Consider the following 26,932-nt stretch of genomic DNA (forward strand, 5'->3'; position numbering starts at 1 on the left):
AGCAGGTCTCCTTCCCTGCGGTTTGCTGGCTGGCTCCGGGACCGAGAGAGCAAACCGCGGCGAAGCTGGTTTCCTTTCCCGGTTTGCTCTCTCGGTCCCTGAACCCCCCTTGAAGCCGCCCAACAGCGCTGCAGTGTGGCCACATCTAACACCACTTGCAGCGCTGGTTGCTGTAAGTGTGGCCACTCTGCAGCGCTGGCCCTATACAGCTGTACTAATACAGCTGTAACAACCAGCGCTGCAAAATTTTAGATGTAGACATGGCCTGAGGCACCAACACAGTATTCAGAGAAAACATTAAGAACTTTCCCAGTTCGTCACACCCTTCCAAAGTTTTCTCCAATTAGATTAACAGGATTAGTATTGATGTGATATTTCAAAAATAGGAACAAAAGGTTAGAGAACTTTAGAGATCAGCTTTAAGACCCAGATATTCCCGAAGTTGGAGATTAGATCCCAAAATGCCAAAGATACAGGTGAAGATTCTGATATTCCCAAATTATGGTTCATGGGACTTGAATTAAGAGCCTGGTAACTTTGAATTCCACATTGCACCTCTGGAATATTAGGATTCCTGCACTTCCAGAAATGTTTCTTTTTATTGATACGATTCCTGAGAATGGACTTAGAATCCGCTGTTCCTCCTAACCTGGTTATCACTCTGCTGGCTGCTAAAAGGAACGGGGCATTTCTGAGCTTCTTGTTAACATTCAAATACCATGAATCCTTAGTTACATTTTGTGAATTCTAGAGTTTGAGGTGGAAATTAAGCAATCCCTGAGCTGGAGAGACAGCTTCCAGCAAACCTGAGTGTCATTAGGAATTAAGTATTTCTAAAATTAGAGTTAAAGGAAAACTGCTGTGATTCTTTAATGGACGGTCCGAGATGTTATAAACAAATACTAAATAAGATGGGATACATAAAAAAGGAATGTGCACCGTACGGTCTCCAGAATGAGAAACAGAACCCGAGGCATTCCTAACATAGGTAATTGTTACAAAATAAATTTTAAAAAAAATTAAAACCAGGCCTCATCAGCAATTCAGAAGCCAGCAATCTGGCCTGAGGCAAGCAAGTGGAGTGGTGAAATGATGCTCTGTCAGTTCACAGTTGGAGACCTGAGTGAGTCTCAGTTTAACCCTAATGGATGTTCGTTCACATCACTAATTCACAGCTCAGTCTGTCTTGTTGGCTGCCTATGCACCAGGTTATTGTTCTTTCATCCCCTCACCTAAGAGGGGCTTTCCTCATTTAGTTTGCTACTGTCCAGAAACAGCAATAAGGGATTTTTATATAAAGGGAGCATGAAGATCTTTAGGGGGCTGGCCCCTTTAAGATGGAGAGAAGACTTATCTGGAAGCATAAAAGTTCTTTGCTGGTTGGGCAGAACAAAGCAGCTAATGCTGAGGTCTAGTGCCACTGACTTACCCTAGGCAGAATTGACTAGCTCTCCTGCTGCCAATCTCCACTGAAAGTAGAAGGAAACCAGACTAGAGATTGGGAACGGGGCTGTTTCACCTACTGAGGCAGTGCAGAGCATGGGCTGTGCACTAACCCTAGCGAGGGGTGGGGATGATGACAGAGCGAGAAAGGGGGGCTGGCTGCATATTTGGCTCTACTGAGCAGGCTGCTTGTTGTGCAGTTGTAGCTCAAGCCCAGAGCAGCTGCCAGCCTGCGAAAAGCTGTGCAAGGAGGAAAAGAAAGAGGCTCTGCTCTCAAATCCTGGACTGTGCGTGCTGGAAGAGGGACTCCGGGGCTGCAAGGGGGGCGGGGGAGGGGGAGCTGAGCTGAGCTGGAGGGGCGTGGACACTGGGACCTGCCCCATGCCTTGTTTGCTGCTTTCCCTGGGGTCTCCGCACAGGCAGCAGAAGGACTTACCTTGCTTGTTACAGGCATGAGTCCCCATTGCAGCGCCTGCTGAAGCGCCCCCCAGGTGCCTGGCTCGTTCTCTCAGTGACTGGGGGAGGCTGGTCCCCCCCAGGGAAGGGGGGGCAACTTGTGCCCAGCTCTGTAGAAGCTGGTCCCCTTGGCTGCAGCAGGAGGGGGCAGGGCAGCGGGGACTCCCGGGGCCGAGCTACCCCCTGGGCCATGCAGAGGGGCCAGTGAGGGCTCAGCTGGCCAGGAAGGATGCTGTCGCCGCTGCTCGCCGGGACGGAGGGAGCCTGAACTGCGGCTAGAGGACGGGGCCAGCGGCCGCCCCGCTCAATGAGCTGCGCCCGGAGCGGCTCCGCACTTCATCCCCAGGTAGGTGGATGGGGGCGAACCCGGCCGCCCAGGCTCCTGCAGGGGCGGGCTGGGCACGGATGTGCGACCCCCTCCTTCCCGGGCAGCTAGGAAGAGCTCACCGGCTGCTCCTCCCAGGAGAGCCGGCAACGGTGGGTGGGGGCGACTCCGATTTAGGGGGACAATGCACGGGGGCCAGGACTGAGCCCCCATTCTGGGAGGGGCGCACGGTGCGGGCACGGGCTGATCCCCATTTTTGCAGGAGGGAAACTGCACTGGAATATGGGATTTGCTTTGCTGGCTCAGACCAAGGTGTCCACCCAGCCAGCAGCCTTCACAGGCCTTGGCCAGGTATTTCAGGGGAAGAAATCCCTTAGCAAAGTGATGGGGAGGCGATTCCCACTGAGGGGAGAGGAGGAATGAGGATGAGACCAATTTAAGAGGGTGGCATCAGCATATGGTGGATGATTCCCACTCAGGGCAATGAGGAGGCTCAGAGCTGGGTGCTTAGGGGGCTTTACTTATCACCTTTAATAACGCTAGCCGCTGTACCAAAAATGTAGTAAAGTTCCAGCCTTGTGCTGAGCTGGGAGGCTGCACTGAGGACACAGCAGGCAGAAGGCTTCAGACTCCCATGGAGCGGATCTTTCCTTGTTCAAAAATAGTGGGCACTTCAGCTGTGCCATTTCTTCCCAAGAGTAAAGGCATGGGGTGGGCAGGGTAGGAAGATTTCCTATTCCCCAGCCATATCAAGCACAGGGCAGGGCTCCATGGGAATGTCCTATTGGCTACTTCTTCTTCCTACCTGCCCGGAGGTGATGGAGTGTCTGCTACTTACCTACTCTCCTGCCCTTGTAACCTTTTCCCTAGTGTTACCTGCCACAATTTTCCAGGGGAATGAAAAAAATCACCTGGTGTGCCTAGGCGGAGTCATTTCTCCAGCCATTCCTATTTTTCAGACCTTTGTTCTCTCTGCACAGACCAGAATGGCCCTTCTCCTGCCAGATTTGGATTTCCTCTATTCACAAATCCACAATGCTGCCAGTCCTGGGATATGAACCCTTAGGAGCTCCCTCTGGGGCAAAAGGGGCAGCAATTATAAGTGGGTTTTAGCAATCTCTTGATCAAAACCTGGCAGTAGAAATGAGCCTTGGTGAAAACTTCCTTTTCTTTATAAATGATCAATTGCTTGGAATAATTTCCCTAATGCCACATGGAGGCCAGACTCCCCGTCCCTTTGTGCAATGTTGTCTGGTTTGCCTGGGTATCTGTAGCTCTTGGAAGGACTTTTTAGAGGCTGGAAACAATCAGTTGCTTATATAACTGGATGCTGGCGCATCCTTTAGTCCCATGCTGGTCTGAACTACCTGAAACAGGTGAGGGGCAAGGGGGTTGAGCACTCACCAATACCCAGCCTAGTGTAAATGGAGGGACTTTTGATAATGGAGATTCCATACAGGAACGCTGAATAGTTCAGGGGTTGGGCTTTTGAAGGAACCGGATATTTAATGAAAAGGGGAAGCAGGGGGAGGAGGGATGGCTCAGTGGAGATCCAGGTTCTAGTCCCTGCTATGTCATGAACTACCTGTGTAAGCTTGGGCAAGTCACTTAGCTTCTCTATGCCTCAGTTTCCCATCTGTAAAATGGGGATAATAATGCTTTCTTACTTCATGGGGAGCCCAGAGAGGAGATGAGAACTGCTGGGATAAAAGCACCACCCATTGAAATATCATAAAATGATGTCCCTATGACCAAGCTGGTCATGGGACAGACATATAGAAAGAGGAGTAAGGAGGTCATAATGAGCTTTCAAGTAACCACAGAAGCTCCTGGTATGAATTGACAGAATGAGCTGGAGGAGAGTTCAGAGGAAGATGGAAACCAGGAGATGCTCTACCACGCATAGCCAGACAGTTACAGACTGAAAAGCAGATGCGGTGCAGAGGGATATCTAGATACAGGTTGATTGCTGTGATAGGAAAACATTTGGGTTGGTTGGGGCTGGAGTTTGCTGCCAACAATTAATTAGCTCAAAATGCCTGTGCCAGCAAAAATAAGGCTCTTAAAAAAAATAAAAAAAAATCACAATCAGATATCACTATGGAGGATTTTGGGGGGGAGGGAGGCACATTGTCCTACTGCACATTCTGATGGTGCCTTTCATCCTAAAGGATCCCACAGCCACCTCTCGGGTGGAGGAGGCAGCTTGGTGGATGAACAACACACCACGTAAGAGTAAGAAAGGTTTACAGCAGGGATCTTTCATGCAGAACAGACAGATCCTCAGCTTTTAAGGTCCCATTTGAAGTGCTCACCTTAGCTCTTCAGGAAAAGGACCCTGCTGGGATTTGTAGAGAAGTCGTATTCCTACGGGACTAAAGAAGAGGCAAGACTATTCCATGGCAATATTGGACCCTTCCCCACTTCCATCTTAACTGGCCTTGCTGTGCCTAGGTGCCGGGACAGATACTACACATGCCTGGGTCCCCTGCAGTGCCTAAAGGTGAGTGTCTGCCATTAGTAAAGAGTGGGTAGGAAATGGCTCTTTCCTGTTATTTTAAGACTAGCTTTCCCAGTTTGAGCCCCTTTGCTCCTGCAGAGCAGTGTGTGGCACAGCTTGTAGAGGGAGATACTAACAGCTCCATCAGAGCCGTCCCCGGTGGCCATATCTCACCCCAATGGCCCTACAGAGTTCCAGAGACTCAAATCTGACTAAGTCACTATAGCTGAGCCTAATGCTCGGCATTAAACCCCATCAAGACCCTGTCTCCCCTGCCTGAATGGCCTCAACAGTTTATTTTAAGAAACAAAGTCATTCCTCAATCACGGAGTGTCAAGAAGCAGTGGAGCCAGAGCCTGCTGGTCCCTACTGGGCTTTGTTTTGCAATCCTGCAACTTCACTGCTGTGGCTGAGCTGTGAGCTCCTACAGAAACAGCCCTGCAAAGTGAGAGTCTGGCTGGCCTATTAACCGGCCAGCGCCATGAAGAGGCACTGCTGGTCTCTCCATGTCTCTGCTTCCCTCTCTGCAAAATAGGGATGGTAACAATTCACCCTGCCCGGAGAGCATGTTGGGCTCCAGGGATGGAAGGTGCTATGGTGAGACAGCGCTACTGAATTATTCTTAGCTGCAGGGTCAGGGGTAGGGCAGCTGGGCTAAGATTGTGTAAAAGGTAAAGGGAACTGCAGCAAGTGCATAATGGTTGATATGGGTGGGTGTGGTACTTGTGCACAAGTGTGGCTAGGCCTTGGGGTAGATCTGTTTTTTTGGGTGTGTGCCCCCAGAGTAGCCTACTTCAGTAATGACTCCCAACTGCTGCAGTAACGCCAGTGTCAGTGGAAGGGGTTTGGCTCGAGGCTGTAGACTCGTGGAGTGGATTTGATGTGGTTGTGCGTGTGCACCGCCCTGTGTATCTGTGGAAGAGTGTGTACGTAACTGCCTGCCAGGGGGGCGTCAGCACTGCAGTCCATCTGCTGCTGTTCCTTTCGTTCTCAGACTTCAGGACCCTAAATCTCCCTGAGCATTCGATATTCACAATCCTGTTCCGAGCTGGTCCCAAAGTCCTGAGTCACTGTATGGTTTCCATGGAAACAGACTTGTTCATAGTAATCAGTTTTGGGGGTAGACACACTGTTTGGAGGCAACATTGCATACCTGCAGAGAGGGGTCAGCCCCTATACGGACTCACTGTGGTGGGAGAGATGCAGGGCTCTACTGGATAGGAGTGAAGGGCTCCTGCTTCCCTCAGCCACAGCAACAGGCTGTCAGCAAGGTGGCTGGCTTTCACTTTGTCTCTCAGTAGGGCTGCACATGGTGTGATGCGGCATCTCCACTGTTTTCCGGTACCTCTGGCTTCCAATCCTTTGCCCTAACCGCACGGTCCCTCTCCGCCCTGCTGTCTGTCTGAATCTTCTCCTTCCCCCCTCATCTCCTTTCCCCGCTAGCCCTATTTTCACCAATGAGCTGAGCCTCAATACAGCCCTTCACTTCACAGAGATTGCATAGATGGGAAGGCAGGAGCTGCTGAAAGAGGCTGGGGCACCCAAATCCGGCTAGCAAAACTGAGCATGAAATAGTGAGGGAGAGAGAGGCGAGCAGCCTCATCGACACACCAAATGAGGACTGAGCAACCACAAAACATAACCCTCAAGAGCTTCAGTAAGCTCCCCAACAGCAGTGATAATACATAATTAATTATTATTATTAACACCTTCCATTTTAATGCATATGCCACTCCAGAGGAACCCAAAAGTACTTTACAGACCCTATGAATTACTTCACTTGCACTTGGTGCAGCCACTTTTTGGGAGGAGCAACAAGGCAGCTGCACAACAATATTACACAACCTTTTAGGGTGGGGCGGGGGGAAGATTCCTGTATTCAGTCAAAGCTACAGAGGGAATTTAAGGCAGCAGAATGGACTAACCTGCATTGGGATTTGATCAGGACATAGGGTGATGGGTGGGAGACATACCCCAGCTTCAGAGAAGTGACATGAGCTCTTGAATGATCACAAGAGATTTGACAGCATCTCCAGATGCACAGCACCTCTTAGCACCAGGCTGGAACATTGGGCCCAGCAGCTTCAGAGAGCAGAATACCCCCTACACCAATCACTGCAGCAGCTTGCATTTTCTACTGACCAGAGGCAACCTGCTTAGTTTGTGAGATCAGCCATGATCAGAGCATACAGCTGTGCACTCCCAGTATGGAGCTATAAAAGCAGTGAGTAGCATCAAACTTGTTAAGAGAATCCCTAGCTCAGGGACTCCCTCTCAGGGGCTTTGTGGTGTCCAGCCACACTTGTTGCTCTGTTTGAGGGTAATTCACTTATACCCTTAAGGTTAATTCACTGCTCTGATCTCTAAAGCTCCTGGATTGTCAGGCTGGCTTTCTGCCTGCACTGTCAGCAGGGTAGCTGTGCCAGCCAGGAGAGGTGGATGCAGGAGTTTGCACCCACCTCTGCCTCCTTTCATGGGTGTTTCACTGCCTTTAACCCCCTTCCTAAGGGGCAGTGGGAATCTGGGGTGGGGAAGGGAGAGTGAAGCAGCCCCTCTGGAATTTTGCTTTTACAATTGACACTCTCCATATCCCAGTGCCAAGAATGGCTGGGAACATCCTGCTACAACTGGCGCCGTTCCACTGGTCATTGCATGGCATCCTGGGGACAGCATGGGCCTGAAGTGATCACAGACAGTGTTTAGAGGTCAAGGGAGAAGGAATGCTAACCCCAAAGGTTCAAAATCAGGAGTCAGGCCCACAAAATAATGAGATTGGCCCCAAAATGAGGATTTAAAAAAAGTCTTGTTTTTGGCCTGTCATTTTATTTTTGAATTCACAATTAGCAATGCCCACTATCCCAAATTTACTGGACAAGGTGATTTCTTACCCCCACATCTGCCTGTCCTCTTCCCAACAATTTATTCTGTCTATCCAGCCTCTGAATCAATCCTCAGTCCCTGCATCAGTTCTGCCCAGATGTCAGTTCTGGTTGTCTCCCCAACCCCAAGTTCAAGTCTGCAACCCCAGCCTCACCTCTACTCCTCCTGCAGCTTGTAGGGTTCTTCATTCTCTCTCCCAGGCATGATGGGGGTGGGCTGCAGCTAGGTCTTTCTCCCACTGGGTATGGCGGTGAGGCAGAGGAGCAGGGAGCAGAGCCTCCCTGAGCTCCTAGGATCTTTCTTCTCCCTCCTCCTCTCCAGTGAGACCAGTGGGGGCCCTTGGGGGATGGGGAGGAAGCAGTGAGCTCTGCCTGCTTCCTGCAGCTGCAGTGATAGGATGCTCTTCCCCAGGAGGTGGGTCAATGGGGCAGGGGGCCAATCAGAAGGGGTTTCCCACAGGCAGGGGTGAAATTCCCATGTGGGCTGGAGCTTCCCTCCTCACCACAAGATGGAATCCAGCCCTTGCAAAACTCCTCTTACTTGCAAAAAAATCAGAAGAGTTGGCAACACTGAATTAGCCTAGAGCCCTTTCTGGTAGTAGTGGCAGGCACTGGCAGATGAGGGCCATGAACAAAGGCCAAGGAAGGGCAGAGTTCAGGTTCCTATGCTGGGCGCTCCCAGCACACGAAAGGTCGCTCCTCCCTGCTTGTAGCTGGTGTACTGGGGCAATGCAGCCCATGCATAGCACTTTCAGGTGTAAAAACAACTTATATAAAGAGGACAATGGGAGCATGCAGGCTCAGATGGTGGGGACAGCTCTCTGTACTCCCCCACCCCATTATCACTTTCCCCATATGGGTAGAGATAAAGCCTTGAGCTCCACCTACCCAGGGGAAACCCTGGGTCTATAGCTCCAGCACTGAACAGTTCCAAACAGCCCCATCTCCCTCAGCTGGAAGGAGGGTGGCTTTGAGATACGGTGTGTAAAGCCAGGAAGGGTGGGGACAGTAGCCTGCTGGGAGGGACGGGGGCTGTGTATGAGTGTGCAGGGAGGGAGGTCCTGGGAAGCTGCACCTTCCAGAACTAGAGAACCCTGGCGAGGTTACACCATGGGCCCCAGGACTGGGAAAGGCTTTGCCCCTGGTAATAGCTATATTTCCCACTGCTGCTACTAGTAGTTTAGCTTCACCAGTGGCAGCATTAAGTTACACAGGGCGCTGGCATTTCTACCACCACATCATCTAACTCTGCTTGGAGCAGATCCACAGGACACAGTAGGTACAATTCTGGCACCCACCAGTCCCATGTCTGCCTTTGAAGCGCCATTTTTTTGGGGGGGAGTAGGAAATTCTAGACTAATAAACCTAGTGTAGCAGCACCTGTGGGGCCATGTTTTCAAAAGAGCGTAGGGCTAGATTTCCAAGCTCTGGGCACCCACCAGTGGAGCTGGATTTTCCAAAGAACTCAGCTCCCATTTAGGCACCTAAATATGGGCCAGGTTCTTGTAAGTGCTCAGCACCCAGCTGCTGCTTCTGTGAGACCAGTGGGCAGATTTCCAAAAGAGCTTAGTCTGCAATGTGCCAACCTCTTCCGATTATAGTGCTTAAATGGCAGCTGGGCAGTTTTGAAACTCTGGCTGCACAGGTGGGGGCTGAGCCCTTCTGAAACTTCGAGCCCTACCGCGTGCATGTGTGCCTGCAGCGGTGTGCTGTGTGTTAGGTGTAGTGAGCTGGACTGTGTCTGTCTCCCCCTCTGGTGGCGTTTGTTACAGCAGCCTGGTTGTAGGCTCTGTTTGGCAAGCGGAAGCCAGGAAAAGCCTGGATGGAAGATGATGCCCACCCTTGCTAGAAGCTCCCCAGTGCTAGTGGGTTAGCACTGTCTGGAACAGCAGTGCCATGAGGCCAGGAGCCGTCTCAGTCACAGCCCTGCCAAGCCACTTGGAGAGTGGAGTGTCCCCTGGCTTTTCTGGGGGCTGCCTGCCTGCCTTTCCTCATTCACTGCTTCCCATCCCACCTCTTCCCTGGAGGGGCTGCAGCACAAACTCACCTGTCTCCTTCTTGGGATTAGACTAAACCCAATGAGTACAGGACTGGGAGGTGGATCCTCCCCACACTCACCCTGCTGGGGAGGGGAGGAGGGGGGGGGGCTGGGATGCCCAGATAAGTCCTTAGATGATGAAAGCATCTCTGCTTAAGAGGATGCCAGTTTCAGTGAGAGCAGAGGGGTTTCTTTTCTACAGCTGGTAGGAGCTGCACTGAACTGGCTTGGAGTTGCCTTCCACTTGGGATGCTCTGGTAGGCGTTGTGCTGTGCTGGTCCCTGCTGGGAGTCGCCTCTCCCTGGCTGCACTGAGCTGGTCTCAATGGAGAGTTGCTCGTTCTAGATTTGACAGTGACCCCCCCCCCAATAGCATGCAATAGGGTTGTTGATGCTGATGTCAGCTCTCTTGCTGAAGTAGCTGTGACACAAGCACTGCTGTGGGGCATGAGGGCCTGGCCCTGGGCAAAGGGAGGGAAGACACTTCACACTTAGGCCATGGCTACACTGGCGTTTTACAGCGCTGCAACTTTCTTAGGGGTGTGAACCCCTCCCCCGAGCGCTGCAAGATACAGGCCTGTAAAGTGCCAGTGTAAACAGTGCCGCAGCACTGGCAGTGCGGCTCCCAGCACTGCAAGCTAATCCCCATGAGGAGGTGGAGTACGTGCAGCGCTGGGAGAGCTCTCTCCCAGCACTTGTGCTGCGACCACACTCACGCCGCAGCAGCGCTTTGAAGTTTTGAGTGTAGCCATACCCTTACTTTCAAAATGCAAATCAGGCATCCTGGACGCCTCACACAGCAACTCTCCATTTGCAGCAGGCGAAGGGGCACCAACCTGCCGGACCAGCGGGTGCTGAGTCCTATGAAGGGGGCAGAGAGAGGGCACAATTCAGGCAGGTCACTCACCCCTAGAGTGCTGCCTAGGTTTGGCTTCAGATTGGCTTTTGGTCTCACATGTGTGTCCATACAAAACTCTCCCTCTCTCCCCAGTGCAACCTGGCATAGCTGAAATAGCAAAGGGTGCTGCAGGTCAGGAGTGAGGTGGGGCATCAGCAGAGCTGTGTGTGTCTGGGGAACCGAGAATGGAACAACTGAATGGGTTGTAGGTCAGTATTCAGGTTTAGTGGCAGAACCTAGACTCCGGAAGCTTACTCAGCACCTGGCTTCACTCTGTGTGGCTGTGGCCGGCATGGTATATCCCTCACTTTCCATGCTTATACACCACACCCGCCCCAATATAGTCCAGGAGAAAGGAAAGAAAGTTCAGAGCCTTTTAGGGGGCCGCAGTGGAACTGGTGGCCACCAGAGGGGAATGGAGAGTTCTCTGCTTGGATATTGCACATAGAAAACTGAAGCTAAGTATTGCTATTTGGCAAAGATGCTGCTGCGCCTGAGAGCCGTGTCTGTGTGAGCCAGCAGCAGAGAGTAAACCAGGGTCTTGCCCTTCATCTCTCCTAATTGTGAACAATGAGCCTTAGTAACTGGAACGGTGCGATGGGCGTGTGGCTGGGGAAGCACAGGAAGAACATGCAGAGGTGAAGGTTGTGATGGGAGGCGTTGGAGGAAGCAAGAGGTGGTAAGACATAGGTGGGCCCAAAAGAATTCACGTGGGGTGGGGGTGAGGGTTTGACAGGACACTAGAGAAGCTGTGAGATTTCCTGTATGGATACACTAGTGCCTGGGTCCCTCTGGGGCACCCTCCCTATGCTAAGTAGGTACTGATATGCCAAGGCTAGGTTATAGTAGGATCACCAATGGATACATCTTGCATCTCCCTGCCCCCAAGACACAGCATGGCACTGGCAGGCAACAACCCAGAAAACCGTACTAAAACAAAGTGTGAACGCTGGCGAAAAGCGCTAGGTCCAGACCTGATCCTCCTTGTTTAGCCCCAGAACAGGTTCAATATGGACAAAGGCAGGGCACACTTCCCTCTGCCCCATCAATATGGCTCAGCCCTGCCTTAGAGTCCATGGACCCTCTGCTCAGGCTGTCAGGAAGAGCACAATTTAGTAATGGTGCAGGTTTGGATCATGGACACCTGTCCAATGGGGATTGAACTGAAAGCCACCAGTTCCTCTCTTCTAGGAGCCACCAAACAGCCATCAAAGAGGAAGAACTTGTGGTCATGGTCAGCCTGGGATGCACAGATGCTGGAACTAGGGGTTGGCTTGAACCCCTGGCTTGAAGTAGTACTAACAACCAAATACATGGTAATAGCTTTCAGCACACTCACTTTAAAAATTGTTCCAGCACCTATGTTGGGATGGATTTGACATGGTGGTGAAAAGCTCCTTGCCCCATTCCCAATGCTCCAAGTCATCCCGCCCCCAGAAAAACATTCCCGAGCCTCATGTAGGATTATGAGAGCTGGGCTCAGTCGCTAAATAAAATCAAGAGTAAAAACACTGGGGGTTTAAGCTAGGCTCCATGCTTAGCAAAGCATTCCCCCACCCCCATTGTGTTTTGGAGTGAATGACGCTCGCAGCCTCTCCTGAGAGTCAGGCACGTCAGGGTGATGGGTGTGCCACATGACGCCAACAGCAGAAACCTCTCAGGGGGAAAATCACCAGGAACTTTGTGCTTTTCCAGGCCTGTCAGGAATTTCAATATGCTAAAGCCACAGACGCTTTGTGGTTGAACAGGTCCTGCATACTAAAGCCAGCCTGGCCAGTTCAGCTCCCTGATAGAACTCAGAAATCCCCGCCTAGTGTTGTCCCTTAGCTGCTTCTTTCATTTGCCCTAGAGGAGCCGGGTTGGGTGTTGGGTTTTAGTGGCCAGAATGCTGGGGGGGAGTGACGGGCAAGGAAGATTGTGTGTGTGTGAGAGAGAAAGAGAAACAGGCCTCCCTGCTCTGCTGGGTGTACAGGAACAATGGATTAATTCCGGGAAATCTCAGAGCTGTTACTCTGGATCAGCGAGTGAGTCTGTGTGTAGAAAAGAGAGGAAAGAAGAGGAGGAATTGGCTAAGGGGAGAGTCTCAGAGGGACCTACTAATATCACCAGGTGATTTGAAAATACCTAGGTCCATTAAATTGGTTTTGTCTGAAGTTATTGGTCAACACTTTGATTAGAATCTCAAATCCTGCGGCATCTCACTGATGCATATGCAGACACATGGATACACAGGCAGCAACATGCAGGTGCATGCACCATACTCTCACAGAGACATGGATACCCATACATGCAAAGACCCATCTGCCTATGGTTCTTCTATAGCATCCATCACTGCAAAATTTAATTGTTAATGTGCAACTCACACAAGCACATATGAGGGCCTACATATATACATACATAACCGTGTGTGTCATGGCTAAAGGCACACAGATAGTCATACAGAGACACGTGCACTGACACATGCAGAGCCTTATTCACAGATGGAGACATGCACCCAGCGCTGCAGCTACAAATGCACGGAGCTACACAGAGGCACATTCTGTGAGATGTATGTGTAAGGCACTAAATCAGGAGGGAAAAAAGAGTCTCCAGGGGAAGCTCGTAGAGGGAAGGGTGAGGCTGGGAAGTGTCTAAACCACATTGCTACCCTACAGGGTGGACTGGCTTGGTCACTGCAGTTAGCATTAGTCATTTGAGTTTGATTTCAAACTCTCCTGGGGAGCAGTCTGGGATAGGGGAGGGTAGGATAGGCCCCCACAAAGTGATGGAGGAGAATCTGGTTGTGTCACCCCTTAGTTATGTGCATACACACCCTTGTGCGTGTATGGATATGAACGCCAGTGTACAGAGAGATACCCATCATCGCAACGCAATGCATGTGCACGGACACATGCCCCCTCCCATCCATACACTGAGAGCAGATGCCCTGAGCCTGGTTCACAGCTACTCACGAGAGAGAAGAATAGGATCAATTGCATCACAGCTGTCTCCAATTTACCTGCTCTGCCAGTGAGCAGATGAGCAGAGTATCCTGCGGGCAGCAGGAAAGCCGCGTGCTGGGCCAACCCTTTGCGGCAGGCTGCAGCCAAGGCTATGAGAGACAATAATATGTTGGAGAGCAGGCAGCTGCTGGCCAGGGCTGACCCCGCCCTCCCCTTCTGCTCCAGCCCTGTACATGCTCTCCCCTTGCTGAGCTCAGGGTCCCGTTATGGGTGAGCAGCAGCTGCATGCTGGGCTGCCCTGGAGCAAGCGGATGCTGGTGAGTTCAGACAACAAACCAGCACCGACAACCTGGGGTACAGAGAGGGAGGGGCCTACATTATCCAGCTCATTAAACAGGACTTTAAAATATTAAATATTCAAAGATTATTTTAAATATTTTTAAAGCCTGTTTCTAACGCTTGGGGGCCTAACAGGCCACATGGGTCACAGTCACAGGGTTCCGCCCCATCTGTTCCAGGGGGCTGGGCTACAGCCTCACACTCTCACCCGCAGGAAACGCTTCCTACTCTCCAGCCTCTCCATCCTTTGCTCATGGTGCTCCCCTTTCGCCTGCTCTTGCCTCTGTGTCACATCCTCACTGCCTCTGCCATTTGCACACCCCGTCCCACCTTCAACACTGGGTTCCATGGGGTTCTGCCACTGACCCTCTTTTGCCAGACTTTCTAGGTTTCCCTTTGAGACTCTCCTGGGAAGGATCAGTCCCTTGCCCTGTTTGTGTCTTATAAAGTCTGCCACAAGCTGCTGAAAACACCAGCCAACTTAGGAGGAGGTACTGTCGTCATCATCGTCATCATCAGCTGTTGTAAGGGAGACTGTATGCCCTTGGGGATAGTGCATTAGATTGGGACTCAGGAGATGTGTGTTCTATTTCTGACTCTGCCACTGGCCTATTGAGTGACCTTGGACAAATCACTTTGCTGCCCTGTGCCTCAGTTTCCCCATCTGTAAAATAACTGTACTGACCACCTTGTAAAGGTCTTTGAGATCTACAGGTGTAGGAGCTTGCTATTATCATTGCAATATGGAGGAGTGTCTAGTCATTGCCCCCAATGCCAATGAGGAGGAAATCACTGCAAAAGAAGTATAAAGCAGAATTAATTAATAAGCTGCCGGGTAGATGGCTGTGACAGCAGGATGACGTATGGTGGGACTGGGGCCCCCCTCCATTTGAATGCAAGAGGCAGCAGGGATGGTGGGAGGTTGGTTCTCATGTTGTCTGTTTTCCAATAGTTTGATTCTATGAAAGTTGTCACCACCCCAGACACTGAACGTCTCCTGCTTTCGCTCGCGCTCAAACATTGCTGCTTCCCCTCATCAGCACCAGGCTGGGCTCCTGCCGAGCTCTGCTTCCACCAAGAGGCCCAGGCCCAGCGCTGCAGGTAGCAAAGGAGTGAGAGCTCTTGCTGAAAGTTGTTGTTGTGAGCGTACATCCAGGGAAAGCCTCCCTAAGGTGCTGAGGGCTTTAGCACTAATTGCTGAGTCTCCATGTTTCTTGCTTTGAATGCTCACAGGCTTGGAAGCAGTGGTGTTGAGGGAACAATATGGGAAGATCAGTGGTCTCCAGCATAAATCATCTTTCAGCAGTTTTATTTGCTGCAGCGTGCAGAAGCAGGAAAACCACCTCCCTCCACTGCCTCAGTCAATCATCTTCCACTCCTGGCAAATATCCCCTGTTGTCGCATCTGTACTGGAGCATGTGGCCTCATGGCTGCCCTCAAGCCCTGCACCCACATCAGCCACAATCCATTTTTCTAGCTGTTTCTAGGGAACTGCTCATTCTGGACTCTACCTCCCACTAGCAGTGAAAGGAACATGCCCAGCTCCAGGAGCTCTGCCATGTGTCAGCAAAGTGCCTTGCATTCGATCTGTGGTGCTGTCTTTGTTGATAGCCCAGACAGGAAGAGAACATGTGCCGTGTGAGTGTTGTTTCTAATATGCCCAATGCCATAGTATCTAGGCACAAGATTGGCCTCAGCTCATGGGGACTCCAGCTGAGAACAGGATCTGAAGGTGATGGGATTGCACAGCAGCAACTGAGGGCAGAACCGTTATCACAGGTGCGAGAAGACAAGAATCTCACTTGATTGTCAGATCCCAGGCTGGGTTTGCAGGGTTGGCAGTTAGAAAAGCATGTTGGATCTGGAAGCCCACAGTGCTGTGTCAGGCCCATCCAGCTTGCTGAAATCCCTTGAATCTGGACTCTGCACCATGACTCAGGTTTACCAAGCTATCCTGGCCAGGGGGGACTTTTGCAGCTCTAGGCGAGAGAAGTGAATGTGCTGCCACTTGCCTCACTCTGAGCAGGCACTTGCTGGCACACACTGGTCACTCTACTGCACTGCCAGCTGGCAGAAAGATGGACTCACCCCGTCTCTAGGCCCCCTGCCCTGTTCTTGCACTCCTACCAGGGCTGGCTGCTAGCAACTCTGACTGATGGGGTGACAGCTGACTTACATACATGGCACAGCACACAGCCTATGTTTATTGGATTCCATGAGTTTGCGCAGCTGCCATGAATTCCCCTGGACTGACTGTACATGAAGATATGTCCATAGTGTAGCTGGGGCCATTGCTCACCTCCTTCCCCACAGTCTCATGGGCTTGGCACAGAGGGAGCTGAGAGCCATACATTTTCTACATGCCTTTCATTCAGGAAGGACCCTATTTCCTGGGTTGAAGTTCTCTGTGGATATGGCTTCTGAGGCTAACAGGGTGTGCCTAAATGTTCATTCATCTTGCTGGGATAGGATGGGGAGGTGCGTAGCCTGGGAATGATTCCCTGACCCATACAGTTATGGCTGATATCCACCTTGCTACAGTGCTTACTGGCCTCATTTGTCATTTCACAGTCTGAGCTCCATTCAGCGCAGGGAATACCCGGGGTCCTGAGCAATATTCAACTTGTGACCTCTCTTTGTGTTGCAGATACTAAGACAACCTGTAAAGAAGCTCCATGAAGGTGACCAGCCATGCAATGTTCCTGGAAGGCTGTCCTCCTACTAGCCTTGGCATCCATCGCGATCCAGTACACGGCGATCCGAACCTTCACAGCCAAGTCCTTCCACAGCTGCCCTGTCCCCAATCCCATGAACTGCAGCCTGAGCCAGGAGAATGAGTCGGCTGACAGACTATGTGATGAGAGCCCAACCTTTGCCTATAACCTCTCCAGAAAGACGCACGTCCTGATCCTGGCCACCACCAGGAGCGGCTCCTCTTTTGTTGGACAGTTGTTTAACCAGCACTTTGATGTCTTCTATTTATTTGAGCCCCTCTACCATGTCCAGTACACCTTGATCCCGAAGCTGACCCAGAGCAAGAGCACCACTGACAGGAGGGTCATGCTAGGCGCCAGCAGAGACTTGCTGAGGAGCCTTTATGACTGCGACCTCTACTTTCTCGAGAACTACATCAAACCCCAGCCGGTGAACCATACGACGGACCGGCTCTTCCGCAGGGGGGCCAGCAAGGCCCTATGCTCACCACCGGTTTGTGAATCACTGGGGCCAATTGACATCCACCTGGAGGAAGGGGACTGTGTGAAAAAGTGTGGCACCTTGAACCTGACATTGGCCACTGAGTCATGCAAAGAGCATGGGCATGTGGCTATCAAAACAGTGCGGGTGCCAGAGGTCAGTGACCTCAGAGCCTTAGTGGAGGATCCCAGACTAAACCTGAAGGTTATACAGCTGGTGAGGGACCCCAGAGGTATCTTGGCTTCCAGGAGCGAGACCTTCCGAGACACCTACAGGCTTTGGAGGATCTGGGATGGTACTGGCAGGAAGCCCTATAACCTGGATGTGACCCAGCTCACCACGGTCTGCGAGGACTTCTTGAACTCTGTATCCACTGGACTAAACCGACCACCTTGGCTTAAGGGCAAATACATGCTGGTAAGGTACGAAGACCTGGCCAGAAATCCAATGAAAAAGACTGAGGAGATTTATGGTTTCCTGGGTATTCCCATGGACAGCAATGTCGAGCGATGGATACAAAACAACACAAGAGGGGACAGGTCCTCAGCCAAACACAAGTATGGGACCGTCCGGAACTCGGCGGCGACGGCAGAGAAATGGCGGTTCCGCCTCTCCTATGAGATTGTGGAGTTTACTCAGAACGCCTGCCAACAGGTGTTGGCGCAGCTCGGCTACAAAATGGCGGGCTCAGAGGAAGAGCTGAAGAACCTTTCCATCAGCCTGGTGGAAGAAAGGGACTTTTTGCCCTTCTCGTAACCCAGGCATTACGCCCTCTTTTTGATACGGACTGTTTCTAACTGTTGCCTTATTTGATTTTATTTTAGTCCCCCTCTCTCTCTCTCTCCCTCTCTCCAAAATTTGCACTAAATCTTGAATGAGAATCTCAATGGCATTAAGGCAAGGAGGCTGCTCCCTCTCACGGTGCGCTTTGGACGCAAGGGCATTGGGTGTCTCAGAGCAAGAGCTAGAACTGTGGCTGGGTAACAATGTTTACAAAACACACACACAATGTATAAAACAACCTTCAAGTTTTCCAAACCGAAGGGTACCTGGGGTACTGTACTTTTGCACTGTTTACTTTTACAATGTAAGAGATAAATATATATATAATTTATGAATGGTGGTGTCCCCTTGACAGTAATTCCCCTTGCCTCCTGGTTCTGAGCAGGTTATGCTGTTAGCTGAATGTGGAATAACCTCCTCGTTTTTCAATCTTGTTTCGATATGTCTGTTTGTTTAAGTCATGTTATTGGACTGGGCAGTTAGTCGGTTGCTGATCCATGATTGTTTGGTAACACCTGTGACATTCCTTTGTGCCAAAAAAAAAAAATTAGTTGATTGGGCGGTTTGCTAAAAACAAACAAACAAAATTAATGCTTTATCTCTGTGTTTTCTGTAAATAAAAGAGTGCAATGAAACTGACTGTTCCTGGGGGGTGCAATTCAACTGGAAGAGTTCAGTAAATGCAGCTAGGGCATAAATATGATATGACCCCCCCCCCAGCATCAATAGGACTGACCCACCCTGTGGGGTGGGATGTAGCTGTCCCCTTCAGAGTATAGGAATCGCACAAGGCAATGAAGGTGAGGGAGACAGGGTACAGAGATGCAAGCCAAGAGTGGGCTGGGCTGACCCTGGAGATTCATTCGTCGCTGGGGGAAGGAATGGGGTTTCAGAATTTGCCACTGGCTGCAAATCACTCTCTCTCACTCAGGTGTGTGCATACTTGTATCTGAAGTGCGTAAAAATGCAGCTTGTTCAGTAAAATAATAATAATTTGAAAGCGTCTTCTGGCCTGAGGCCTGCTTAGAGGGGGCCTTTTGGCAGGAGCACTGACAGGGGGTGCATGTAGCGTGCCCAGCAGCCTGGGTATTGCACCGAGAGAAGTCATGTGTCCAGGTACTGATCCAATCAGCATGGCCTCTGGCCAAGGCATTAAAAATAACATAGCCAAAATCCAGCGTCTGACTTCTTTGCTGGAGAATATTAGGTGTTAGTAGAGTGCCCTGCCCTGGAGGTCCAGGTAAAATGCTGAAGATCAGTTTGTAAATTGAAGGAAAAATGGACATTTTTCATCCGTATGATTTATTTGTGTCACCGTAGCCCTGGGTGTCCCAACTAGATCAGGGCCTCATTGTGCTACAGCCTGTGCAAACACATGGCAAGAGACAGCTGCGGCCCTGGAGCGCCTGCAGTCTAAATAAAGAAGACAGCTTAAGGGTGGAAGGGAAACAGAGGTACAGAAAAGTGAAGTGTCTCACCCAACGTCACACAACCAGTGAGCAGAAGAGCAAGAAGCCAGATCTCCTGGATCCCAAGTCCGTCCCCTTATCCACTGGAGCACTCCATCTCTTGTCCTTGGAGCAGGCATGGGGACTTACCTATAGGAGAGCTCAACTGGACAATGGAGCACCTGGCTCAGGGGTTCTCTTGGGGGTGTGTGTGTGTGTGTCATCCTAAGGGGCACTTTCTACTTGATTTGTGACTGAGTTCTTAGCAAGCAGTGGAGCTGAGCTGGGAAACTGCAGTTGCTGTGCACAAAGACAGAAAAAGCCCTCCAGCAGGAGCTGCCTGCTTTCTGCTCACCTAAAAGCCAAGGAAGGAAGGAGGAGTGGGAAGGGGGTGGGAGGCTGCACGAATTCTCTATTAAACTCTTTTTTACGGGCCTTTAGAAGGGCAGGAACATCTGCTGCAGCTGCCTGAGCTCATCTCGCTGGCCGCATTTTGCAAACTGCCCCAACTTGGAAGATGAAAAGTCATTTTAACTAGGAATGGCTGTAAAAGGTCAGCAGAAAAATGAGTTTGGTGGCCTCTCCTCAGGGTTTGCAGGGAGAGAAGTGGCACCTTATAAATCATCTGAACTGGCTGCAGGGAGCGGGACTGGCAGCCTTGACTCAGTGAGAGGGGATGGGAGAGAGACCTGCAACAATCATTACCACAGCTCGCCCTTGCTCATTGCTGGCCTTAACCCTGAGCCACATCTGGTAACTGCTGGGAGCACCAAGACTGCAGCTGCCTTCATCTAATACAGCTTTGCAGAGATGGTAGGGCCCTGCCTGTGATGCCTCATCCCCAGCTAATCCTGGGATGAGTTGTCTCTGTGGGCTGAATCTCCATACCAGAGATGAGGGGAGCTGCAGGCCCCCGGAACTGCCTGTTGGTCACCCTCTCATTAGTAGATTACACACCAAACACAGGCAGGGGAAAGAGGGCTGTGTATTGTTTAGCTGAAGAGGTGCTGTTGGGCTGAGCTCATAAGGGCCCCTGTGGTCCAGAGACCTATACAGAGAAATCAAGCAGTCCTGTTCTCCAGAGATGATAAGCATGCTGCTGTGGAGACAAGGGCTTTGCCTTCTCCTCACCTTTGAAAGGCTTTAGCTGGGAAGAGGGGCATTTGGGCTGGGAAGAGGGGCATTTGGGTAAATCTTGATAAGAAACAGCCAGTCCTAAAGACAGAAACTCCCTTTCTCCAGTAGATATAGCCTGAAACAGTGGCCTTTGGAGTTTAGTTTTGATGCCCCATCTGGCTCTGAACAAAATCTTGGACAAAAGCCCCAACTACACGGGATTTTTAAACCAATATTAGGAACCAGGTTTAAATACTTTTTCTGAACTGGTTTCTAACAGTTTGACCAATTAGTGTAGCTGGGGCAAAATGGCTTTGGAATCACATTTGAAAACCATGTTCTAGTATAAGCAGGGAGAGAGATTCAACACTGTTTGCTGCCCTGACACATGGGTCCTAAGCGTGACAATTGAGTTTCCACTGAATTTCTAATGTCTTTTCTTAACAGTATTATTTTTGTTTGTTTCCTCCCACTGGAGACAAGGACCCAAAAGAGGTATTTAGCTTCAAATTTTACTGTAACTGAAATACAGAGATGGAGAATATTCCCAGAAATGCACTGCAAAAAAACCCAAGAAGAATCCCAAACCCAGAAAGAAATTACACAGATTTCAATTATAGAGAACAAAAATATCTCTGAGCCTCAGGCATTCTCTCTAGCATGACCGTGTGGGCAGGGGTGTGGGGCTGGAGGAGTTGTTTAGTGTGTGAATGTTTCACTAAAGTTGGCTTACTCCAAAGGGTGGGAAACATCTGGAGCCAGAGGTGGTCAGCAACATCCTGCCCCTGGCAGCTCCACATCCCATTTGTCTCTATATTTACACGCAGCCTGTATTTTATAAGAGCTACTTCAGGACCATGGAAACAGAGACAACAAGACCCACTCACAGGAGGTGCAGCCTAGGAAGGTACACGGACAAAATGGAGACATTTTCACAAGCAGAATGACTGGACTGACAACGGCTGAGGAAACGTACTCCCTTGCGTCCCCCAGTCAGAGAAACGGTCTGAACCAGCGGAGCCTCTCTTACCCCTTCCATTTCAGGGCCAGGCACGAGGGTGACTTTTTAACAAGAGGCTCCCACTCATAGGCATTCTGACCTGGGAAGGAGAGACAAGTGAAGGAAGAAATAGAATGAGAGAAGGAAAAGACAACAACGAGAGAAAAGCGAAAGAGGAAGGCAAAGGAACCACTAGTGAATGGATGGTTCTCTCCTTCATAGTATAGGGCACATTCTCTAGCACCCACAGCTGGAGCATTCATCAGCCTTCACTCACAGCAAGCCCTCCACAAGACAGGCAAGAAGTCATCACCACCTAGCTTTGAAGTCGCCACAGCTCCTGGCAGTGAGCTCCTTTAGCTCCTAGTTTCAACTTCGCAAACTATTACTCAAGCCATTCCTGAGCTAATGGAGATTTTTATTCTATTTACTTAAAAAAGAAAAAGAACGAAAGAAAGATGCAGATGGTAGAAGAAAAGATGAGAACATGCATTGTATGCACAAGGGGACCCTGAAGTCAAGGAGTTGCACCTGGAATGAAAATATGTGCTTTCACCTTGTTCTGCTATGACATTCCAAACATAGTTCTGGGAACTGGTGTCTCGAGATGGATCTAGTAGTGCAGACCTCTTCACCCCACCCCACCAGAACTGATAGCTGTCCTCTCCCCCACTAGCCCTTTGCTAAGAGTTTCTTGATCTTCTCATCACCCCCTAGAGCAGTGGTTCTTCTCCTTTACTGCAGTCTGCACCCCTTTAGTTCTCAAAATATGTTATCACACCCCTTATCAAAAATCAAAATATGTTCTCCCCCCCGCCTTAAACCTAAAAAATACGTTCTCGCACCCCTTAAACCTAGTTACAAAGTAGTTGTACATATGTGCCTGTGGCTTAATTTGTATTTTTGATGATTTACCTTCTAAAAATATCTGGTATGTCTCGCATCCCCAGAAAGGGCATCTTGCATCCCCAGGGGTGCATGCATCCCAGGTTAAGAACCACTGCCCTAGAGGGAAGATGGAGGAGGGGGAGGATGGGTTTTTGTTCTCCTTGCTCAGCAAATGGATCAGTTGGGATAGATTTGCTGACTGCTTAGTTAAGGACATTTACTAGCTGAGAGGTCAGAACAGGATTCTGATGCCATGTGAAAACACACATAATAAGAGAAGACTAGGGGAGGGTGAGGAACAGTTGGATACACAGAGCAAGCTGACACCATGATTTGCTGAGCACTTGGTAGATGGGAAGAGCTGAGTAAGACTTCCAAGGGCCTCTCTGACTGCTGAAAAATATTCTAGCAAGGCGCGCGCGCGCACGCGCGCACGCACGCACGCACGCACGCACACACACACACACACACACACACACAGTAACTTGGTGAAGTTGTTGTCTTCACAGTCAGATCCAGCCTCTCTGTGTCAGTAAGATCTCCAGAAAAGACACCAAGAAAGCAGATTCCTCTCTAAAAACAAAGAAGCAGCTTAAGCCACTTTCTTTCTGCCAAGAGCAACATCCTGTGCCGATCAACTATTCATTATTACTGCAAATAGCAGGGTCAGTGCATGGTACGGGTGATGCAGAGACATCCGGACATGCAGTTTGTCTAGTGAAGGGACATGGCCCACTCAAATCCTACCCCACAAATGGATTTCATAAAGGATAGGATCCAAAGGCATTCACAGATATAAGACAATTAAGTGAAAAGGGTTTTTTTTTCTTGTATTTATTTCCTGGTGTCAGAGACAAGCATAGCATGATTGCTACAGCACAGGAACCAGGAAAAGAAACTGACTAGGACCAGGAACTTCCAAAAGGAGCCAAGGGCAACAAGAAAACAAACAGCAGTAGGGGGAGAAAGTAAAGGAGATTTTTAAACATTCTTTTGGTTTTAATAAACTAAGTATTAGGCAACACAAGGAAAACCATCTTCTAAAACATTCTTTTTATTCGGACAGCGTCCCTATATAAAAAACGATATGCGGGAACTGCCAAAGATGAATATGTAAACAGGTCCGCAGCAGTAGTACAGTTTAGTTTACCTGGTTGAAAACATGCCTGTGTACTGCAGATTTCATACACACATGCTAATATAGATGCATATTTATAAAATACATTGCAAACACTGCGTCACTTTTCTATGTACCCCAAAACCTAACAATCTAGGCAAAAAAACCTGACAAAAGCCAGAAAAGGCAGAGTTAATGCTGGAACCTGGGGCTTTCCTTATTCCATTAATCCTAGGGGCTGCTGGGACTCAGGGAGAGAGAGAGAGAGAGAGAGAATCACGTGACACCTGGAACACCATGAGTGGGTTAGGATGGAGAGGCAGCAGCAGACTTAGTTTTTGGGGTTTTGCTGAGCTAAAGAACACATGATGGCTATTTAGCGTCACATGCTCGTTCCACTGAGGCAGGCTGGAACCCCACGAGTAGTGTGTGGTGTACGAACTGCTGATGCATTGTGCACATTAGCTCTACGCTCACCTGTTTTGGAGTGTACTCTCACTAATCCAGGGAAATCGCTCTCTAAAGCAGGCTTGTGTACGCACAATGATGCCACCACACCTCAGGGAGCTGTTCTTTGAGGTGCCAAGCCATAGTAAGAGTGGTGGCATAGGCTAATCCTGACTGCAGGACTCAAATGAGGTTCAGGAACATGCTTTACCAGGGTTTAACATTACACCCCTTGGAGGCAAACCAGGGTCCCCACCTTTAAAACATATGTTCTTTAACACGGCTGAGGAGCGGTACCGTGAGCAAGGTATGGAGCCAGATGGACTCTGCTGTGCATGGGAGAAACGCCAATGACTTCAGCAGGTTGCACCAGCTTACATTAAGGCCAAGTTTGCATCACCTGTGACAAAAGCATTGGTGCCCCTTACTGCTGAAGCTGCACTGGCTGCCTATTGCCATAATATTATGGCAGCAGTGCTACCTCCTGCTATAACATTACAGGGACTTGGCCTCCCTGCTGTAACGTTGCAATGGTGCCTCTGACTCTGGCACTACGGTCACCTGGTACTCCGTCCCCCCAGGCGACAGACAGAGATTTCCTCCTCCACTCACCCCTAAACTAGGAAATCTGCTCCAGTTTGTATAACATACTCGTGTGATATCACCATGAGAGCTCCTCTGCTAGGACTGAGGGTTCCCTCTTCCAAGGGAGCGCACAGCCTGAGTGCGGAGCTGGGAGGACCAGCTTGGAGACTGAGACCTATAGACAAAGCGATATGGATACTCCCCTCCATTTCTCTAGGGGAGGAACAAGCCTTCGTTAGCCACAGTATCTCTTCTTCATGTTAATGGGACTTTCTTATAACAATCCCCCCTTTCCCCCAGCAAATCTTAAGAATACCTCCCAGCAGCCTGAAGCTGATCTCTAACTAAATACAATGAAAGGAACATCAGGAGCATGTATGGGCTTCATGATGGAGCACAGTTCTTCCCACCCACCCCCTACCATCTCTCAGTGCCCACTCTCACTCCTTTGGGCTCGGGAGAGTAAGAAAGGGGAAGGAAATTGCAGGGTAGAGACAGCTGTGCCTACAAAGCCCTCGGAGGAGAGTGGGCCCCCAGTAGGTGATAGGAGTGAAAGGAATTTGCAGTGACTCTGTGAGCTCTGATCCAGGCAGGTGGTGCTGAGCGGGCTGCAGCTGGAGTCTACACTGGTGCTTTGCCCCCTCCTTGAGGCAGCTGTTTCCAATCTGAAGAGGTGCTGTGGAGAGGGAGCGTATGGACTGATCTTTTCTAAGGAAGCTGCAATCTGAGTTAGTCAGCCTTGTCCTTCTTCTTTGTGGTGAAAGGGACTTTGTTGGCAACGGCACTGCCCACAGCTCCCACGCCACTGGTCACCACCGAGACGCTGCCCTTTACCAGTCCAACACTGGCGGCAGGGACGCTGGTCACAGCTGTTTTGGTGAGTTCCAGGCTCTTGCTGCCAACCCAGGCAACTCCTCCCAACGTTGCCCCCACAGCTCCCCGTGTGATGCTGAACAGGCCTCCCGTCACTCTCCAGAGCACTCCCACCTGCTGTTGTTGATGGTCCTTGCTGGAGTCTGCAAGGAGAAAGACAATGGGGAAGCAATTAGATGCATTATCTCCTAAAACTGTTCTCCTAGGTAGCTCTGGTCAACTCTAACTTTGAAGGGTTCCTCATCACCACAGCATGCTCGGAAAAGGCAGACACCCCCATACCTAGAGTCTTCCTCAGGAATACCCCTGCCCCCTCACTGCAATGTGCAGGACACTGGAGCAACCAAAGCTGAGACTTACCAGGGAACCACAATTTACACAGTCCAGTGCATAATGGGAGAAGACTTTGGGAATTTAGTGAGTGCTCGGTGAATGCCCATACAGTGCAGAAAGGATCAATAAAGCTCAGTTACATAACTGTCGAATCTCAGTGCCTCAATTTAAGGTGAACTCCATTAACAAGGGACATAATTCCTCTCCTCTCCACACTAACTACTGCTAGTACAGGAAAGGGATTGCTAGCATGAGATGCAAGTACTGAAGAACTGTAATGGCTGAGATGCCACCTGTCTGGTGGGCACTTAGAAGTTCTCTCTCTTAATGGTATGTGTGGGGCAATGCTCACAATTTGCCAGGGCTCAGGAGCTGGTTAGTTCCAAGCTGCTACTCATGGGGTTCTAACTTTTCAACTCAGAAGTTGTCCTCCACACCCCCCTCTCAGTTTGTGTCCGCTGCCTATACTAGATGCAGGCAGCAAAATGGTAACTGTTTTTCTGGAGAGGGGTGGATGTTTTAGGTGCCAGAACTTCTGATTTGCTTCCAGTTCTATATATGAGATGTTAAAAACAACCACACGAAAACAGCAAAGGAGTCTTGCTGGGTAGGAGAGAAAGCTCCCCCTGGAAACATTGGAGTCCTGGAACAATAAAGTCCTTTCTAATGCAACACCTGCTTAGAGGGCTGATAGCTAATACACATGGACTCATTTTGATAAAGCAAAACCATGCAGCAGGAGGGCTTTTATTGGGATGTGTTCCCCATATTCTGGGAAGTGGGGAAATTGTGGAGATGAATGGCAGGCTGCTGAAACCCTGCATAATAATGATGTGTCTGTACAGAGCCCAAGCCAGAAGTTCTGTCAGAATTAGTCAGTCACTTGGCAAGGAGAATCACAGAGACTTTGTAAGCACTCTGAAGAGAGAGGCTCTTCAGAGCTCAGCAGCGAGATCCGCTAATGCTTATACAGTCCATGGGACATACAAAGGAACTGGCCTGGAACACATTGCCACAAACAAAAGGCTGAGACCACTCAGAGCCATTCAGCAGGGGAATCCCCAGCAAAATGTTGCTTCCCATTCCTAGCTACATCCCTGGAGTGAGAGTGGATAGATGGGTCACTGGATGCCAAGATGTTACAGGCAATTCACTTGCACTAACCCAAGTGGCTGAAAGAGGAAAGAACAGATTACTGTAGCTAACCAACAGCTGGCTGTGGTTTGTCCCCTTGGATCTTCATAGGGATTTTCATGTCTCACACATTAGGTCGTGCGCAGACACACACCATGCTGCAATGATCGCTGCTCATTCAAGAGGGAGTCCCA

The 26,932-nt window shown here is 50.1% G+C and overlaps 2 protein-coding genes across 11 annotated transcripts in view; one reads left to right on the forward strand and one right to left on the reverse strand.

The window, feature by feature from the left end:
• Nucleotides 1-1,818: 1,818 nt before the first annotated feature.
• On the forward strand, nucleotides 1,819-18,414 carry CHST1 (carbohydrate sulfotransferase 1). Of its 2 annotated transcripts, none has more exons than XM_030559965.1 (2): nucleotides 1,819-2,245; nucleotides 16,467-18,414. In XM_030559965.1, the coding sequence occupies exon 2, from the start codon at nucleotides 16,511-16,513 to the stop codon at nucleotides 17,768-17,770; it is 1,260 nt and encodes a 419-aa protein (XP_030415825.1). In that variant the 5' UTR covers nucleotides 1,819-2,245; nucleotides 16,467-16,510; the 3' UTR covers nucleotides 17,771-18,414. The 2 variants fall into 2 exon arrangements, with proteins under 2 accessions (XP_030415825.1, XP_030415826.1); XM_030559966.1 differs by lacking the exon at nucleotides 1,819-2,245 and adding an exon at nucleotides 4,689-4,727.
• Nucleotides 18,415-23,287: 4,873 nt separating this feature from the next.
• LOC115650270 (transmembrane protein 263-like) overlaps nucleotides 23,288-26,932 on the reverse strand; it is a 351,659-nt gene continuing 348,014 nt past the window's right edge. For all 9 annotated transcript variants that reach the window (XM_030559969.1, XM_030559967.1, XM_030559972.1 and 6 more), the window contains one exon: nucleotides 23,288-25,414. In XM_030559969.1, coding sequence (XP_030415829.1) covers nucleotides 25,128-25,414 — 287 coding nt within the window. In that variant the 3' untranslated portion in view covers nucleotides 23,288-25,127. The remainder of the gene's footprint in view (nucleotides 25,415-26,932) is intronic.

Source organism: Gopherus evgoodei, chromosome 4 (assembly GCF_007399415.2).
Source record: "Gopherus evgoodei ecotype Sinaloan lineage chromosome 4, rGopEvg1_v1.p, whole genome shotgun sequence".
Classification (NCBI taxonomy): domain Eukaryota; kingdom Metazoa; phylum Chordata; order Testudines; family Testudinidae; genus Gopherus; species Gopherus evgoodei.